Here is a 19,152-nt window from a genome sequence, read left to right on the forward strand (position 1 = left end):
TAAACGTGAATTTAATCATCATTTCAGCGATAGGTCATTCACTTCTGGACAAAGACCTCATAGATTTCCACCAGGAAGGGCCGGCGTCCGGCGTCTTCTGAGGAGCTACACAAGATCATCTGTTCACGTTTTGGGAGGATATCCTTCACTGTTTGCCGGTCCGTGGCCTCCACATCAGAACCTAAAGGCCCAAGTGGTTATCTGTTCTGCGGGCTATGTGGCCTGCTTACTGCCACTTGAAGTTGCCACATAGCCAAGCGGGTCGTACACTTTTGTTTATCTCTGTTCTCTTTGAGTGATTGTGTGCTTGTTAAAAAGGTCCAGAGTGAGAGACCCACGTTTTAATGAATTTAATACCATTTAGTGTTTTTTTTGTATTTTATCATTTTACATGATTGTAGATAATTTCGGAAGGAATGAAGGGAAAGCGTAGATATTTTTTCTTATTACATCATACAACTTATAGAAATACTTTACTCAAATAAAATATAGACAGTTACTTCTGAAATACTAAATGAGTTTGTAATGAACAAAATATTATAATACTTCAAGACCTACATAGAGAATAATAGTACGATTGTCTAAGAACTGTAAGATTGAAAAAGAATTTTCATTTAGACGCTATTTTAAACATATATACATAGTAGATATCTAACAATGACGGCATGAAAAACGTTAGAACTTAGTATCAACATTATCAAACCTTAATCGATTAATTGCGGTAAGCGACTAGATAAAACAGCGCAGACGTAACGTCGAACTTATCTGATAATTGACTGGATTAAGTGAACGATAACTTATAACAGCATGGTCGATATTGGGTTATATCTCATTATTTTGGATAGTAGAATCCAAAGAAGCGATGTTGTGGTTGCCAGAGCTACACCTCCCCATCCAAGTTCAAGAGACCAGGAGGTGTTGAACTCCCTCGCAGATAGCAAAGGTAAGGCTGGTAATCGCGGGCCCACCACACCGTCAGCTGTATCATCCCCATGTGTGCTGCTTCGAGTGGAAACACGCTGTATACGTTTAAAGTGGATTATCATCAGTGTGAACATTGCGAAAAGACCTGAAAATATATAATACTTTATAATAATGTGTGATCAATAGAAAAAAAGTTTAACTACGTATAGATACATACCGGCTAACAAATACATGACGCCAGTGACCAGTACAGCACTGATCTGATGTTTGCAGACGCCGAAAGCACCCACTAATGCCGCGCTGCCGAGTACGATCAGACAAACCAGGGCACACGATATTGATAGATTCTGCATTCCTGGTGTAAATAAATTTCATTATTTTTGTTAATAATAATTATATAATATACGCGTTTTTAGTAATGACTTACGGTACAAAAAACGTGGACTCACGCTACGAGCTTCATTGGCAATGTCACAGACGCTCATCGAGCCTTGGGAAGAGCTTTGCAAGGGATTTCTTGACTAGATCGAATTAGAAATGAGGATATTCATAAAGGCACGAAAGTACAAGATGAGACAAGTCCAGCTGATAGAATTTCAGTGGCAGTGCGTAGGTCTATATCGCGAAGTGATTTTTGCTCGGGCCATAAGGTTCTGGAATGGTGACCACGGACTGACAAATACAACTTAAGACATTCGCCTATAAGGTGTTCAGACGACCGTATTTTGGTCGTCGGAAGAAGCTGAATCAGACCACTTCCATTCGGTCTTATCGGAAATCTATGTTGAAATGTATGTCCAGTCACACAGGTCCTACGGCAGAAATGGTATTGATTTTTCGCGTTCTCTTTTGTTGCAACTAAACAATACTGTATCAATGTATAAGATCACAAAGCCTAAGCTTATTTGTTGTACACACTATATTATTTCTACATTTATCAATATTATTATAGTAAAAAGTTTTTGTACTCATAAACTAATAAATATAACATACATTTACGAAACAATTACATCTGTAAAAGTTTAAATGTCGAAAAAAATCATTGATGAGTGCACTAATAAAAAACCAAATTTATATATTTAACTAAAATTGAATAAAATACGTACACTTATTAAAATGATAATGAATTTGGATTTCACTACATCTTCATATTTTTCATTAGATAGATTGACGGAAAAAATCCTTGTAATATTTATTGAAGTACGTACTCATCTATATATTTTTTCAGAGAAATAAAAATGTATGTATAACATGAATATAAAGTTTTATTTATCATAACTTGTTACGTTATCATACTTACGATGTTGCCAGTCAGCTCTTGGTTCCTCATCTTCGTTATTTGCTAAGTAATTTGTGCATAGCGGCTCCGTTGGGAATCCAATTCTCGACAGTATTGTAGCTTCCTCCTCTGTAAATAAAGTCCATTGTTGCTTAACTAAACAAAAATGATTTTATTGAATATATAGAAGAAAATTAAATACCTTCCAAAGACACGCACATGGTCCAAATGCCGCCGTTCATTGGCACTAAAAACGTACCGCTGCCTTTTCGATTACCCGTCTCTTCGATCTGAAAATTTAATTTTATTAGAACTATTCAAAGAATCAATATTATAACTTAATCAAGCTTTGCCTAACGGTTCTTTTTACGTAAAACGGCCTCATTTATTGACGAACATTATTTTATCTGTAAAAATTTAGTTAATATAATAGTAAATAATTTATATTTATTTTAACTGTAAAAAGATACCTTAAGGATAGAATTTTTAACAAAAATTACTTGCCAAGAGATACAAGTGTAGTAAATTCGAAAGCTTGTGTTTTTATTAAAATTTAAAATCTACTTATACCGGATAAAAGATTTTCCTTTTTTTTGTGTAAATGACCCCCACTTTTGGGGGCCACTCACACCCTTATCTTATTTTTGGGACAGGGACTTTTATTTTCTTTTAATATGTTTGACATTTACATGGTGATTAGTAAATGCTTTAAATGGGTAAATGAATAGCTCATTTGCTATTAATAATTTTTTTGTTTGTTAAATTTGTTTATATTTTGTGCTACCAGAAGTTATGGGCCTGTCGCATTCCAATAGAAAAATAAACCAATATAACATGTTTGAGAGGAATCACTTTGTATAGGTTGATTGGAAATGGGTGAAAGCTTTTTGCTGACATGTGTATATTATATAAATGTAATTTTTAACATAGTAATAATAATTTTATAAACACACAGAAAAATATTCGTCGTTGTCATCATCGTTTTAGCCCAAAGACGCCCACTGCAAGGCATAGGCCACCAGGCGACAGGTGGTATTATGGTACATAGAGGACTCTGCTGCTCGTTCTTTTGAAAGTTGTCTGTGAGCGTTGGCAATCCTATATAATAAATACAGAAATTGTGAATTATATAAGACCAGGAAATCGAACCCACGACTTATAATCGCAAGTCTCAGTCCTCCACCGCAGGGCCACTGCTCAAAGAAAACATTGTATTATGTAAACGAAGAAAATATTGGCACGTGTAGACCACTTGTGTAAAGTGTTGACATTTTTCTTTTACAAAAGCAGCTTTGTTTTAGACGTTCTAGAGACTTTCAAGAGGTGTTTCTCTTGAGGTTTTGCTCTTTTCGAAACAAAAGCATAAAAAAGGTCGCTCCTTAGTTTATCATTTTTAAAGAAGCTAGTTTTACTGCTTTAGGGTTTGTTTTATATGTTAATACAATTACTTTTTTTTTCAAATGACAAAGAGGCTATGCTAATTTATCTGGTGGTAAAGTTCGGCAAGTGATCTCTTTGGAAATCCGTAGACGAAAGAAAGTAGTTTTAGGGCGCAAAATAGCTGGCCGCTGAATCCTTAACGATCAACATTCGAAATTCAAATTAATTATATGGCGGAACAAATGACCCGAATTAAATTAAGATTATACATATATTACGGACAATTAACGATTAATCACATACCGGATCGTAACCACAAATTAGAGTGGGCTTGTCTCCTTGCAACGGGAACATTACAAGGCTGATAAAAAGGTATAAAAAGCTCCACGCGAGAGCGGACAAACTTTTGCCATTTCTCAATGTCAAGTATAAAATGTTCTCGTTTAAATGCGCGCAACATTTTTTTTTTGTATTTTTATTTATGTTCTCCCATCCACAACGAGCCGTGTAATCCGGCAATAATATATATAACAACAAAACAATGATATTGTATCCATTGTGCTATTTACAGAACTGAACGAAACCGTCGAGACCGAAGTTATTGTTTAGATGCCTAAGGTCATAGAATGCAATGGATTTATGCTTGAATTCCAGTTTAAAAATATCTTATACACATAAGCATAATAGGATTTTTCAAGAAGAACTTTTTTACAAATCACGGTGCTAAATATCACGCAGCCACCGATGTAATGAATGTATTTCTTATTTACTTTGATCGCATAATTTTATGGAATTCAGGTGTAAATTAGCCATCCCGATCTAGCAATTTTGACCACCTGAATATTTTTTGTTTAGCTATGTTATAGGTATTCTGTACGGAGCAAATTACCCCGATTTCATTCTTAGTTCAGCATTTGTAGCTCAACGGTAGAGGACTGCGACACGCGGTTGAAGTTCACGAGTTCGATTCCCGGGATTTAATCTAATATATAAAATTCTCGTGTCACGGTGTTCGAACTTGAGCTCCTCCGAAACGGCTTGACCGATTTTTACCAAATTTTATATGCGTATTCAGTAAGTCGGAGAATCGGCTACTATCTATTTTCCATACCCCTAAGTGGTAAGGGTGGTCCACCCCTAAATTTTTTTTATTTTTTAGACATTTTTTTTAGTTTTTTTTCTTTTATTATGATACAGCATACAAAAATGCATACAACCCTAAATTTTCACCCCTCTACGATTAACCATAATTTTTATATGTGTTAATTAAAAACTTTAATTTTTTTGCAAAACAACGTTTGCGGGATCAGCTAGTTATAGATATAATTTAACTTTATGCATTACTTATATGAGATTGTACCTGCTCACAAACAAATTTCTAGAAGATGGGCAGCAGCGACCTCAGCGTACCATAATACGAGTATCACAATACGTTCGCCAACCCGCCTGCCAAGCGTGGCGATTATGGTGTATCCCCATAGATATCTTTGGGAGGGGGTTACACCTTGCATCTATGGGTTGAAACTTTGAAACTTAAAACTTTCCTTAAAGTTTCCTCGACTGGCTTGATCGACAAGATGACACTTTTTTATAATATACATTCACGAGAATAGAGGACTGGGATGCCGTATTTTGAGGTCGTATCTACGTGAAGCTCGCGTGACCTGGGCCGAGCTCGATTATTGTTCTGAAGATTGCGTTGTTTTTATTGAATCTACCGCTAAGCTTCAAACTTCTTTTAAGATAGCGAAGCTCATGGGGGAGCCTCGACTCTGGCCGCTACACGCTACAATTTTATCGAATTAGCAGTGCCCTGTGACTCTTCGTATCTCTTAGAGAAATCGATATTATGACATCTGTTCTTCGTACAAGCGTCCGATATTCTGTAATTCTTTGCGGCACGATCGTTAAGGTAATTATCCTGCGAGGTTTTGATACATAACAAGAGTATTCCCTTCCACTCAGTCCAATTCGCCAAATTATGATTAAAAATTTTAAAAGAAGTTGTCGAACTATCTCTATCTTTTTCATTTTAATTTAAAAAACAAAGCTCGTTTTAAAAAACCATCACGTAGACCGCATGTAACATTTTAAAACCTACACTTTTCCTATATTTAAGTTTTTCTTACCTAGTAAGTTATCAGAAATCACTTCTTAAAACGTTCTGAGGATACAGACAGATATAGATCTACTACATATATAACCTTCTTTAATTTTTACGTATCGTACATCTATAAATTGATCTTTACTGGTGATTTTTTCTAATTGCGGATTCGACCACACGACACACCTAATTCTGTATGATTTATACGCAAATATAAAACTAATTAAACTTCCACCTATTAACAATATATGGTATGTTTTTTTTGTCATTCAATAATGAATTTATAATGATATTTCAAATAATGTATAGAATCTTTGTCCAATTTTTTTCTCGATTTGAAAAAATATGTACTCTCTCATATTAGTCATTCCATTGAAGCTATAACCACAAGTAGAGATTCACTGAAAGAAGCCATGCTGCTCAGATTACGTCGAAACCTGTTGTACGTACAACACTTACAACTATAAGTAAGTGTTTATAATGGTACTACGCAATTACTACGCTTAAGCAATATTGATTCAAAGGCGTGGTTTACAATGTAGCGAAGAGGTCGTATCTTTTATACTTTCATATCTTATCCATTGTATTCTGCTTAGTATATGTGATTGCGATCGCAGTGACGTTTATTACATAATATTTAATAACACGTTTGGAAGAGATTATTGTAAAATATTTTTAAGTGTTTCAAACACAAAATAAAATTTGTTTTATACGTTTTTCTTTTTTATATATTTATTCATTGATTCAATAAACGTCTATTTCAGAGCATAGGCCTCTTTTACAGATCGTTGTAATGACCAGTCTTGCGCCACACGAGAGCTTTTCAGCCTACGTCGGTGACCTTGATTTCTCTGCAGTTCTTCTCTTTTCTGATTAGATCTCGTAAAGAAACTCTGATCACATCCCTCTCCTTTGCTCTCTGAGTGACATTGGGCCTTCTTCTAGCCTCCATCGTAAGCGACCACGTTTTTTAGTTACTTAACTAACGTAAAAAGATCTGTTCATAATAAGAACGTTTAGTAATTTTATACTTATCTTCGTCAGTCACTTTGTGTGTCGACGCTGTCATTGACGTTCGCTAAGTGTAAAGCAGTTGCAGCTTCATCGGTTTCAGGGTACGAGCGTCAGAAATCCGTAAGCAAAAACAGTCCCTTTTGTTAATATCATTTTATTTTTCTTATCTTATTTACAACGATGTTTACTTTTCATTATTAATTTAATGAAGAACTATTAGTTATTTGCAGAAACATGTAAAGTCGCCATGAATATTTTTAGTGAATAAAATGAAAATTCATAACATCAGAGATTGCTGCCCGGTAAGGAACGTAAGAGTACTTTTATAGGGTTATATCGATACGTCGTGAAAATGTCACGAGACTTGGGAATAACACGTTCAACTGTATGTATAATCTATAATTAAACATTGACACAAAATGCCACATAAAACTTAATGTGTTTGCTTTTAAATAGAAATAAAATTAACTTTTTAAATAACTAACGTTGTTTTAAAAAATTAGTTAGTTATTCTTTATTTAAAAAAATATTAAGTTAGAAGTCATGTCATCTATATAAATGCTAAATTCGTGATTTCTTTACCAGACCGAATTGTGAATTATATTCGTAGACGTGCTAAAGTAGCCAATAATGAAATGCAGTAACCACACAGCATGCAGAAGGGATGACAGCTAGGACACTGGATTGGCAAGCTTAGGGCGTTCATATACAATCGTCCACAAAAAGACACGTCGGAAGACACTAGATGCTTCCAATAGGTTCCTATCGGAAATCTTTGAAGTAAAGCTAAGTTCAGCAGTAAGCATCAAATAACTACCACTTCTTCTCTTCAGCCGATCGACTGAAGCACACCGCAAGGCATTGGCCTCTCTCTAAAATCGCCACGATGATCTGCCTTGTGCTGCTAGCCAGCGACTGCCCGTAATTCTTACCATGTCGTCGGTCCACCTAGTGGGATCGTACCCACCCCACGTTTACCGGCTGGTGGTTGCCACTCGAGAACCTTTCGGCTCCAATCGGTTGCACGAACGATGTGCCCCGCCCACTGCCACTTCAGATGTGAAATTCTTCGAGCTACATCGGTGATCTTGGTCCATCTTCAGATCTCCTCATTTCAGATACGATCTCTCAGCGAAACTCCGGCCATAGCCCATTCCATTGCTCTCTGGGTAACCTCGAGTCTTCTTATGAGGCTCGTCTTAAACGACCACGTATCGGATTTTTACGTCATCACTGGCAATACAAATTTTTCTAAGACTTAGTCTTCAGACATGGCCGTACTTTGGACGAGAAGATATTTCCCTACAGATTATTCGATATTCAATACGTCGTAATAATTTCACTTAACAATCATTGGGACGAAATTTAATATAAACAATATAGACCAAATATTCAATATACGTAGGTGAAATAAAATCAGTAGGTAGTCTATAAGAAAATAGAAACATAATTTTACCTAACAATGACATATCGGAATATTCTAATATCATAAATCTTTTTCTCCTTTAAGAACGCAATTGAAATCATGATAAAATATTGTTGCGAAAGGAGTACAAAGAAATTTATTTGTTATCAAAAAATACGCAAACGTTAAAGGCGTCTATCGAAACGTATATAAAATAGTTGTTAAAATGAATTGAATGAATGAGTTTCTTAGATCGGAGCGCTAATTCATGTTTTCTTTATTTGTTTTATATAGGCAGGTTTATAGTTAGGCATTTTCATAATTTCCTTACATTATTATATTGATCTGTTAGTCTATCTCCTGGCTATAATTACGAAACTATTAAATATTATCTATTAAATAAACAACTAAAATGAAATGTAAAAGAATATTTTATATTTCCTTAGCTTCCAATCGTTTATATCGGACATGTATAGGAGACGCCTATATCCAGCAGTGGGAATCCTATTGCTAAAATGTTGATGATATATTATTGATAAATAAATGCAGTCCAATATTAAACTATAAAATTTTCAAAATATAAGAAAAAATATCCCAACTGAAATGGACCTATGTATTCGCTATCGAAGATTTTACAAAATTTACAACCTTTTTTTAAACACTGAAAAAGATCTTATCAAAACAGCTTTTACAAGAAAGGTTGAGATTTCTACTTAGTATTGTATAAAGGCTCATTAAAAATAAATCAAAATATAATCAATCATAGCCGTTTCACTAACTTAGGGGGTGATATCGCGGCGCTTATATCTGCTGTCGAATGGTGCTAGCTAATCATTATCGTGTTGAAATTACAGAACCAATGACACCATTTCTTGAAAGATGATAAATTCTCACTCTCTCTCTCTCTCACTGACGACATAGACAAGATCACGGGAAGCCGCTCGATGCGGGCAGCACAAAACCATCAGTGTAAACAGTCATGGTGACTATATTTGGCGGAGGCCAAAAAGGAACTTGATAAATGTAGTCGTAACTTTAGGTGTGGTTATCCACTTACCTTAGCAACTTTTTCATCAAGCAACCAATGCAACACGGTGTTAGAGGTGTTGGCCAGTGCGGCCAGAGCAGTCCGTTCCCACGTCACGTGTTCCCAGTGGTCCGTCATGATCGCCGCACAAAGCATTGCCGTCGAACAGCTGTTAAGAAATATTCATTCATTAGCTTAATCTATAATTTGTGAGGCTCAGGAGAAAACTTCATACGCTTTTTAGACGTCATGAGAAGAGTATGGCTTCCAAGAGCAAGAGTCGAGTATCCTAATGTAGCAGATACGCTTTTAGGACATTATGAGAAGAGTATGGCTTCCAAGAGTAAAAGTCGAGTATCAGAATGTAACTGACAATTTTTAGTTTTCATACGCATACTAGGTAATTTGTTATTAGTGTAAAAGTTACATAATTTATATGTTAATAACAAAGTATATATATAAGTTATGCTAATAACAAAGTTATTTTAATTCCTTTTTTAATTTCAAATTTCTTTATAAAGTTTATTTATATGAATTGACTATTTATAACAGTCAGAGAAGCTATCAGCAGACCATGTGAGCAGTGCCACCTAAGCGATAGAGGAATGGGTTAGAAAATCTTTAACGGTACACGTGTCACCAGAAAAGAAGTTTTACAATATTCTCGCCAGCATTAATTTTCATTTATAGTTCTGTCGCGCTGTTAATGTCCGCACACTTTTTTCTACTATATGGCATAAAGATAAACGTCGTCACATTTTCTCATACAAATGTTCGATTATTTCAAGAATATGAAAACCATATAACATATCGTCTCGTCGTTAGCTTAAAGGCACTTACGATAAATTTCCCAATACAAACTGCACGAAGGAAGTTGTTAATTAAAATCTTACAAATGTAACGTATTATCCTTTTCACAATAGTATTTTACCAAAATGATACCCGAGAAGTTGTAAATCACATCATATTCTTTGATTGAAAACCACAACACGACCCTTTTATACCCGTTCGTCCAGTTTAACGATGTATCCCAGTTTCTTTACACAGATCGTAAACCAAAAACCGGGTAACCTTTTCGGGCAAATTGGTTCCACGTCGTTTGATGCGGCGTAAGCAAATCCTTTTATCTAAACCCGACTGAAACCTTTACCTTTCGGAGTTTTTTTGGGACATGAGCAGGGAGCTCACGCAACATTTATGAGCCGCATTTAATATATCTAATTAACAGTAAGACTTTTCGATTTTAATACCATAAACATTTCCTGCAAGTTGTTATATACAGGATGATTGGTAATAGGGGTAAAAGCTTTAAAGGAGCGAACGTATAGCTCATTGCCTGTTAATTTATGTATAGGTGGTATACCAAATCCAAAAATAAATGGTTTTAAGAAATAATAAATTACAATGATAACATAGTAAGAACGAGCGTTTTCAAATTTAAATTTAAATAATAAATAAAAAAAGTTTAAATTTATAACATTTAATTATTGGTTGTCGCATTCCAATGGAAAAAAATGAATTAATGTAACATATTTCAAAGTAATCGCTTATATATACAGGGTATTTGGAAATAAGTTTAAAAGCTTTAAAGGTTTTTGCGTACTAATTATGAATCACCTTATATTTATTACATATGGAATATGCAACGAATACAGGCTGTCTACATTAAATAAAGATAAAAAATAAAATACGTTTATTCATTATTGGAACATTTAACAGATCTCTTATCGATTACATATTATAAACATATTATTTTTTAATCTGTTTTATTTTTGACTCTACTCTGCTTCGCATTGTAAATTGATTATAAAATATGATGTATTTAGAAGAGTATTTAAGTTTTCTTACTTAACAACAAATACTTCATTGAAACCTTTAAACGTTATATAGGTTATAGTTTTCGTTAAAGAAAATATTTAAGTCAGATAAAAGAACGGTCTTTATTATTGAAAACTACATTAAGTGATAAAGAAATAGGCCTTCAACCTCAGTGCTTTTATAAAGAATATGAAACCATAACTCAACATAAAACTGGCGCCGGCGAGTCTCGACAGCTGCCCCGGATTTGTGCGTAAACGTTCTGACATTTTGAAACCATTCACTTCGTTATTAAAACAAACTTAAAGTTATAAGAACTTATTTATTATACAGGTTGTTTGGTTAATTCTGAAAATTTAAAATGGCTAAGGAAGTACTGATAGAAAACAATCATTAACTTTAATACGTAGTGTAGTTTCGACTTAGTAAGAAAATATAATTAAATAAATGAATGTCGGGTGGTATTGAATTAGTGCCATCCTTTTGGAAGTGATTAAGTGATTCCTTTTGATGTGATTATCGATTGCTGATAGTGATGGTTAATAATCTCAGTTCTCGAGGGGAGGTGGTTGGAGCCTTCTACTAAAGCGAATTCTCTAAGCAGTAAAACCGCCTTGGAAAATGGGCGCGCTAGTAGTCTTGGTACTTGGCTGTTGGCGACGCGCGCTAAAAAGCAGGCGCCATGTATCAAACATAGATATTATTTACAGGATATAATGTACATGCAGTGTAGCACGTCGGTGTTTGCAATGATGGTGATGGTGGTCGAGTTTATAGGTGCATGGCGATTGGATTGCTATGTTGACAAAATAGGATATATCATGTAGTTTAAGGTTCCGATATTATAGATATTGCACCGGTACCGTTTTTATTTGCGACAGTAAACCTTATGTGTACCGCAATGTTGCGATTATGTTATATCCCCCATATAGATATCTTTGGGGGAAGCTTACGTATTGCATAGGCATTTATGAGCCTAAACGTAACAAATTTTTAAAATAAGATTTCGCGTGTGTAACGTAGGTGTCCGAAACTAGAGTAATTATTTTTTTTTATAATTAATTGCCAAGTGTGTTGCATGTTATGGCGACATTACTTGATAAAGTAAAATCGATCATTGCTTCCGATAAACTGGCCTTGAACGTACTACTTTCTCAATACTATAACGTTTCAGTCATAGATCCGTATCATTAGGAAACGAAACAGTATCAACAATACCTATTAACGCGATTGATCTTTCAGAGTTATTTGACCGCTGAAAGACCTTCAGTATGGCTTAGCGTCAGTTATCCTATAACAGAAATCGGAACTGACGATTCTAATTAAAATCCAAACCAGGTATATGAGTAAAAGTTATATAAAGGATTATTACTTATGTAAAAGCTTTAAAAGGGTGAATATACAGTTCATTAACCGTCAATTAATGTTTGGAACTCTATAAGAAAAACAATGGTTTTAGAAATAATAAATAACTTAATGATAATATGAAACACTTTGTTTTAAAATTAACTATCGTTTACTATCTATCCCTGCAAACTTTGTACTGCCAGAAGGCACTAGATTATCGCATTCAAAAAGAAAAAATACATTAATGTAACATGTTTTAGAATGAACACATTATACACGGTGATTCGAAATAAGTATAAAAGCTTTAAAGCTTTTCGCTGACAAATGAGCTTTGCATAAATCAAGTTTTTACTCCTAATCGATCAATTGCATCCCTATACATTGTTTAAGTCACTTTCTTATGCAAATATGTCGGTGAAATAGCCTCGGGCAGTGTTTTATAAGAGTAATGTCAGATTTCAGTAACTTACGTATCATCTGTATAATTTTGGTGATCGCAAACATTCCAGAAGTACTGTTTCGTAGAATCTTTTAATAATGTCTTGAGAAATTTAAAGGCTCTGGCGGATTAATAGACAACTCTGTCTGTACCGTCAATGCTTCGTCCTTTAATGGGGTATGAACATGACTTGCAAATATTCGTCTACCCTCAACTAATCATTTTAGACAATCAGGTGGTCATAGTATATGTATAAATGACATCATTAACATGTGAGATTATAGGCACCCACTGCAAGGCATAGCCTTCTCCCAAAAATCACCACGATGACCGGTCTCACGCTGCCCACATCCATCTACTTCCCATGACCTTGACCATGTCGTCGATTCACCTAGTCCTAGAGGCGTACCCACACAGCGTCTACCGGCTCGTGTACAAAACGCGAGATCCCTTCAGCCCCAACAGTCGTAGGTTACATGTGTATTAAACGCACTATAATTATAATACATCTATAATTATAAAACATCTTTTAATATAGTTTAACACAGATTGATATATATATATATATACTTTATCAGATATAGCCTAAATGAAATCAAAATAATCAAGCGACATCACTGCCAAGGATTCTTGTTATTTAATTTTTTTCGTCAATTTATTTTTTATATGCGTTTTCAATTTTGTTAATAATGTTTTGCGGGATTCTATTTAAAATATCTGCTTCCGTTTATTACAAATGAATAAGAGACTTTTTGACTTGACTTTTTATATTAAACAGTTTAACAAAGCGGTCACACCGACAAATATAATAGACTGTATTTAGTATAGTATTCATTTTCAAGGAAAAATTCACATGTGGTTAATGGATTCCAGCAACGATAGTCATCTACGGTTCGCGATATTGAAATTAACAGACGCGATAAAGACCCAGAATTTAGTTACGACCAACCTTTTTGAAAATTGGGTCAAATTTAGTTAATTATCTTTTTTAGTACCTGTATTTGACTACGTATACATTACGTATTACGTATAAACGAGTAGTGATAGCTTAGTTGTAGAGGGTTGTGCCTTGCGATCGTCGGCCACAAGTTCGATTTCCGCAATATAATCTTACATAATTTACACTTCATGCATTAATTACATAGGAATGCCACTGCCCACAAAATACTTTTCAGATGATCGGTAGCAGTGTCCTCTGCTTTACCTTAATACCATACTGCAATCGCCAACACGCCTGCCAAAAATGGCCATAAAGGTATATCTTCCCATAAATATCTTTCGGGGAGGCCTGTATCCTGCAGTAGGTATTTATGATCGAAAACGACGACGACTTCTCCGTTGTATTTGAAATTTTAAGTGGAATCACAATTACACCATACATAACAAAATTTATCAACGCAGAGTTTTTGTTAATCATCATCAACGTCATTTTGGTCATAGATCATCAGTGGACTTTCACTAATCGACATCTTGGACTTTCAATAGGACCATGGAAGCCACTTACATTTAATGACTTTTTTTTTACTTAAAACTCCTGCTTGATACAGATATTATTGTAGATATTGTAAAACGTATAGAGTGTAAACCCTATGAAGACAACCTTAGCTCTCTTGCTCTATTGTTAGAAAGGAATAGAACGTAACAGAATAAAAAGTCGTTTATTCCTAAAAAATATATATGTATACAAAAATGATTTTTTTAAAAAAAAAGTATTAATGTAAACGTACATGAAGTTTATGCAGGTATCGTGGTTTCATCCCCTAGACGTCCATTGTAAGACGTGCCTCCCACAAAGATATTTATAGGGGAATGTACCATAATCGCTACGCTTGGCAGGCGGGTCAGTGATCGTAGGTATTATAGCAAGCAGAGGGCGCCGCTACTGTCTATCCTCTGCAACTATATTAACAAAGTATGATTTATATAAGACTGTATCCCGGTAATTGAACCTGTGACTTATGATCATAAGTCTCAGTCCTTACCGCTAAGCTATCACTGCTCCGATGAGCGTATTAATTATAAATACATAAACATACTTATAAATAAGGAAAATATGCATGCATGGATACATAAGACAAAAATGTAATGCAAAACTTAGTAAAGATTATTTATTGGCATTGATATTGATAAGCAATACACACACATCAGCTCATTTTAATTTTCGAATGTTAAAATAAATATATTAGAGTTATAGGTAAAAAAACATAACTGGAATGTAATGCAATGAAAAACGAAAGTTGGAACTAGGTTAACAAATAAAACAACTTTATCTGAAATTGCTTTAAGGCGCTGACGCATTTGTTTCCTGGGTTACGGCATTGCAGTATTATGTCGAATTATTTACCCGGTTTACCTCTGCGGTAGTTTCGGGAACATATTTTTATTTTCGCTTTTATTCATTTAAAATTCGAATACTAACGCCTTTTGACTCGTACAATGCGGGAGAATCTCAATAGCTTTAACGCCACATAATGTATCTTTCTCTTTTAAATAGAACAAAGAAAAAGAAATGTTAAAAGAAAACTTGAGTATAATATAGTATACGCGGTTTGTTTTTCACGGACTTTCAATTCCAGAATGAAAATGAAATAAAAACTAACAAATAATTTGTTAACTTACTTAAAATTTTTTTTACACCGCAGTTTCTTAAAAAAATGTGCAAAAATTGTGGTAAATTTTGAAGATATGTTAAACAATTTTAAAAAGATCTTTAAATATTTTTCCAAAAAGAATGCCATAGTAGTAACAGTGAAATCCATTTTACGTTAGTATTTATAAAACGAATACAATTAATTTTTACTTTTTCACAGTCAAAATTCATTCTATAAATTCAAAACATGAACAAAAATTAAATTACAAATAAAAATCAATTTTGAGATTATTGATCGTTCTTTAATAACAAGCGTGGCCCTTAATTTTGGACTGAACCAAAAATGCTATAGTCAGTAGATACGTCAGATATAAAAATGTTTAACACAACTGTTGGATTGAATAAGTTTGTATTCCACCAATTGTATTGCGTTACTGTATAAAAAAGTTTCTGGAAAAATGTTAGAATAAAAAAAATTAACCGATTCGTGTTACAACATTTTCAATATAATGTAAAAGTGGTAAATTTTTTACACTATAGTGTAAAAAAAGTTAAGCGTATTTACCTAAAATTTTGTTTTATGACGTAACAATTGCACGATGAGATATCAAGTAACATCATACTTACCTCGTGAGCAGTAGTGTTGCAAGTAAATAGAATACGGAGGGGTGTACGCCACATTCGCAATCAGATTGTGGCGTTGCTGTTTGGGCCTCCATGCCTGCACCCAACTTGTGATAGGCGATGTACGCTCTCGCCGGACTGCCGTGGGAACCAATTTTCGGAGCCTTAAATTGACGCTGGCGTTGAATCTATTCATCTGGTCGCCGAGGAAGCCCAACTCCTCACCTAAATTTTTAAAAATTGTTCATTATAATCCTGGAGACAAAGAGTAGAGAAAGTAGTTTTAAAACTACATCTGACAGTTGCTGGGAACAAACTATTGCGTCTTAGTTTTTAATATCTTTAAGTGTTCTTAAACGTTACTAGAAGATTTCAGATTCAAAAATTTTCTTAAATTATGGTTTTCATAACAGAGCAGCTTACTTGAATAAACTATATTATGATCTGAAAACCAAATTGAATTTACATATAGAAGATATACTTAGTTGGCTCCTGTCATCACGACATTTCAATTATAGAATATCAACTGCTGGTTATAGCCCTCCCCGTCGAGTTCCAATAAGATCCAATGGCTATAACCTTTTATTATACAGGCTTATTTTACAGGTGATCGAACTCTACAATGGGAATATTTAGATTAGTGGCAGGCGTGGTAGGATTCTGTTTTATACGCCAAAACAAGGTAGGGAACATTTATATAAGCATCGTAGTTATTAAAATTAGTTTAGTTATGATAAATTATATATTTTTTAAAAACATTTTTTAATTCTAATTTTTTATACCTCAAAATATAGTTGTGCGTGTCTATATAGGTCGCATTACTTATTAAGAAGTCATCAACTACCATCGTCTGCCACTTTCTGCTCTAGACAAAATCAAAAACATGCTAGCTATGACACAATGTGTGGTATTACTTTTGGGAGATAAATACATAATTGACTTTGTAAATCAAATTTGAATCTGGAAGACACAGGTGTGAAATAATAAAATATTTATATATGTCATTGCTGCAGGTTGAATCGCTTGCCAAGCTTGTAAAATTATTTTCTTCAAAATAACTACGAAATAAGCTTTAACATAAAAGTTGTACAAATGTTATAAAACATAGATTTAAATAAATGTTATTCCTTTGCTAAAAATACTTCAAATAGTTTCTTAGAATACAGGAGTTTCCGAAGACTTTACGTTAAACAGCAGGATGTATCCCAACGAATTTGGCATCTTTCCAAGTCTAGTTGGTACAACTTCAATTAAAATTCTTTTTTCAAAAACTGTTTTATTATGTTAAAGTACGTCGTAATTGTTAATCGTCGTATTATTAAAAAAGTAGATCAATATTTGTAAATATTTTATTTACTAAATTATGTAAATATAAGACTGTATCCTATTGTGTAGCCTGCCTCAAATTCACAATAACAGTTCAAAGAAAGTAATAATAACACATCAATAACTATGTAGAAAATAGATAGACTTACTTATAGCCCAGAACTGGTCCGCAACACCCAAAGAAAATTTTTAACCTGTCACATTTTTGAAATGCAAGAATGTTTTCGATGCTATAGTATATTGCACTAAATGCTGCTAGAGTTTTAAAATCGCGACAAATTTGTCATACAATCTCAACACACAAACCCTCCACCTGAAAGTTCAACACGGACTAGCTGAGAGAACAGAGAAAATAAAGCAATACCTAGTGTAGAGTTGGTACAAAACTTAAGTATAAAATATCGATAGCATAATTATTCAGAAATATGAATTTTGATTTGAATGAACATTACATATATTTTTGTAATCATATAAGAAAATTAAATTTTCATTACTAATTTACATGACCGTGTGAAATTTTCAAATAAATGGAGTATAAAAAAGTCCTTATTTCGTAATCATCCCAATCTTCAATAAGCTCGTAAATAAACGAAATTAATTTTATCGGTTATTTTCTATTTAAATTTATATTTAAATCATATCGATACTTAACAGATCGTCAACGATAACGTCACTATAAAAATATTGGGCGGGCAATTGGTATCGCAGGAGCGGGGGAAAAGTCGATACGTATCGCGTGTTATTATACGATGCACGCTGCATCGTTAACGTATTTTTATAATTATTAATGTTATTATATTCTGTCTTCTTTAATAGAGAAGCAATTTTTTATAAACATGAACTCATAAAAATCAAAACCATTTTGATTAAAGCTAGTTCTTATGCGTAATAAAAGTAGCTTAAACATTTTTACTACATGCATTGTTTTGCGATAAAAATACAGTTTAAATAAGTTAACTATATTCAAACTAACACATTTTTAATAAACGGTGCCATAAATGTTCGTCCAAATATAAATATAATTAAAGAAAAATATTCAATTTAGTACTATCATATGTGTAATTGTTACGGGTGTCGGGAATGGCGCGAATGTTTCTCGTATCCAATTACGTTGGTAAACTTTTCATAGCATTTTTGAATTTTACATTAGAAGCATTTATTTACTAATTCTATTGACACAACAAAAAGTTTCATATGAGCTCCATACCTATTTTAAAGGACACTTCAATATAAAAAAAAGCTCTTAAGAAATTAAATCATTCTACTTATTATAACCAGAGACCAGCCTTACTACCACATTTTATTACAAAATTAAATAAAAATCAATATTAATGATGGGCGTAATATTATTTCACATTTCAGTTCAGATGTTTGGAACCGTTTTTGTTACGAAATTTTATGATTAAATAATCATCGTTGACAACATATTTCTTTGTAGTAGATACGGTAGTATAGTTCCTTTATGTAGTAGATAATACATTTTTGTTAAAACAGTAATAGTAACCTACGGTTATAGTTTTTCTGATATATTTTGAATAGTCACCGATTGCACTACTGGCTTGTGCCAAAAAATCATTTTATGATTCTCATTAAGCTTTCCCATTCTGCCACCAATAAATAGTGAGCAAGAAACAATAGCTTAAAGAATTAAATCTCTGTTGAGTCGTATAATCTATATTCAGGAAAGTAAATTATAAAAAAAAAATATTTGGGTAGCATCGCTTTATTGTGTGTAGACTGTATACTAAGAAATAGTGGTAGTAGATTAATTTATCATTGGGCAGTTTTACAAATATTATTAATTAACTATTAACTTTTAATCGAATTTACGGATGTTAAGAGATTGAATATCTCTTTACATTCTCAAATTTAAAT

At 33.5% G+C, this 19,152-nt stretch overlaps 1 protein-coding gene across 1 annotated transcript; it reads right to left on the reverse strand.

Moving 5' to 3' along the window:
- Positions 1-704: 704 nt before the first annotated feature.
- Positions 705-17,576, reverse strand: LOC137932435 (uncharacterized). Its single transcript, XM_068776048.1, has 7 exons — positions 17,427-17,576; positions 15,955-16,176; positions 9,164-9,302; positions 2,406-2,493; positions 2,225-2,332; positions 1,142-1,279; positions 705-1,069 (listed from the first exon to the last, which is right to left on the reverse strand). The coding sequence occupies exons 2-7, from the start codon at positions 16,044-16,046 to the stop codon at positions 798-800; spliced, it is 837 nt and encodes a 278-aa protein (XP_068632149.1). The 5' UTR covers positions 16,047-16,176; positions 17,427-17,576; the 3' UTR covers positions 705-797.
- Between the last annotated feature and the right edge of the window lie 1,576 nt (positions 17,577-19,152).

Source organism: Battus philenor, unplaced genomic scaffold (assembly GCF_028537555.1).
Source record: "Battus philenor isolate CCGP_79_NKW_IND1 unplaced genomic scaffold, ilBatPhil1.0.hap1 SCAF_9, whole genome shotgun sequence".
NCBI lineage: Eukaryota > Metazoa > Arthropoda > Insecta > Lepidoptera > Papilionidae > Battus > Battus philenor.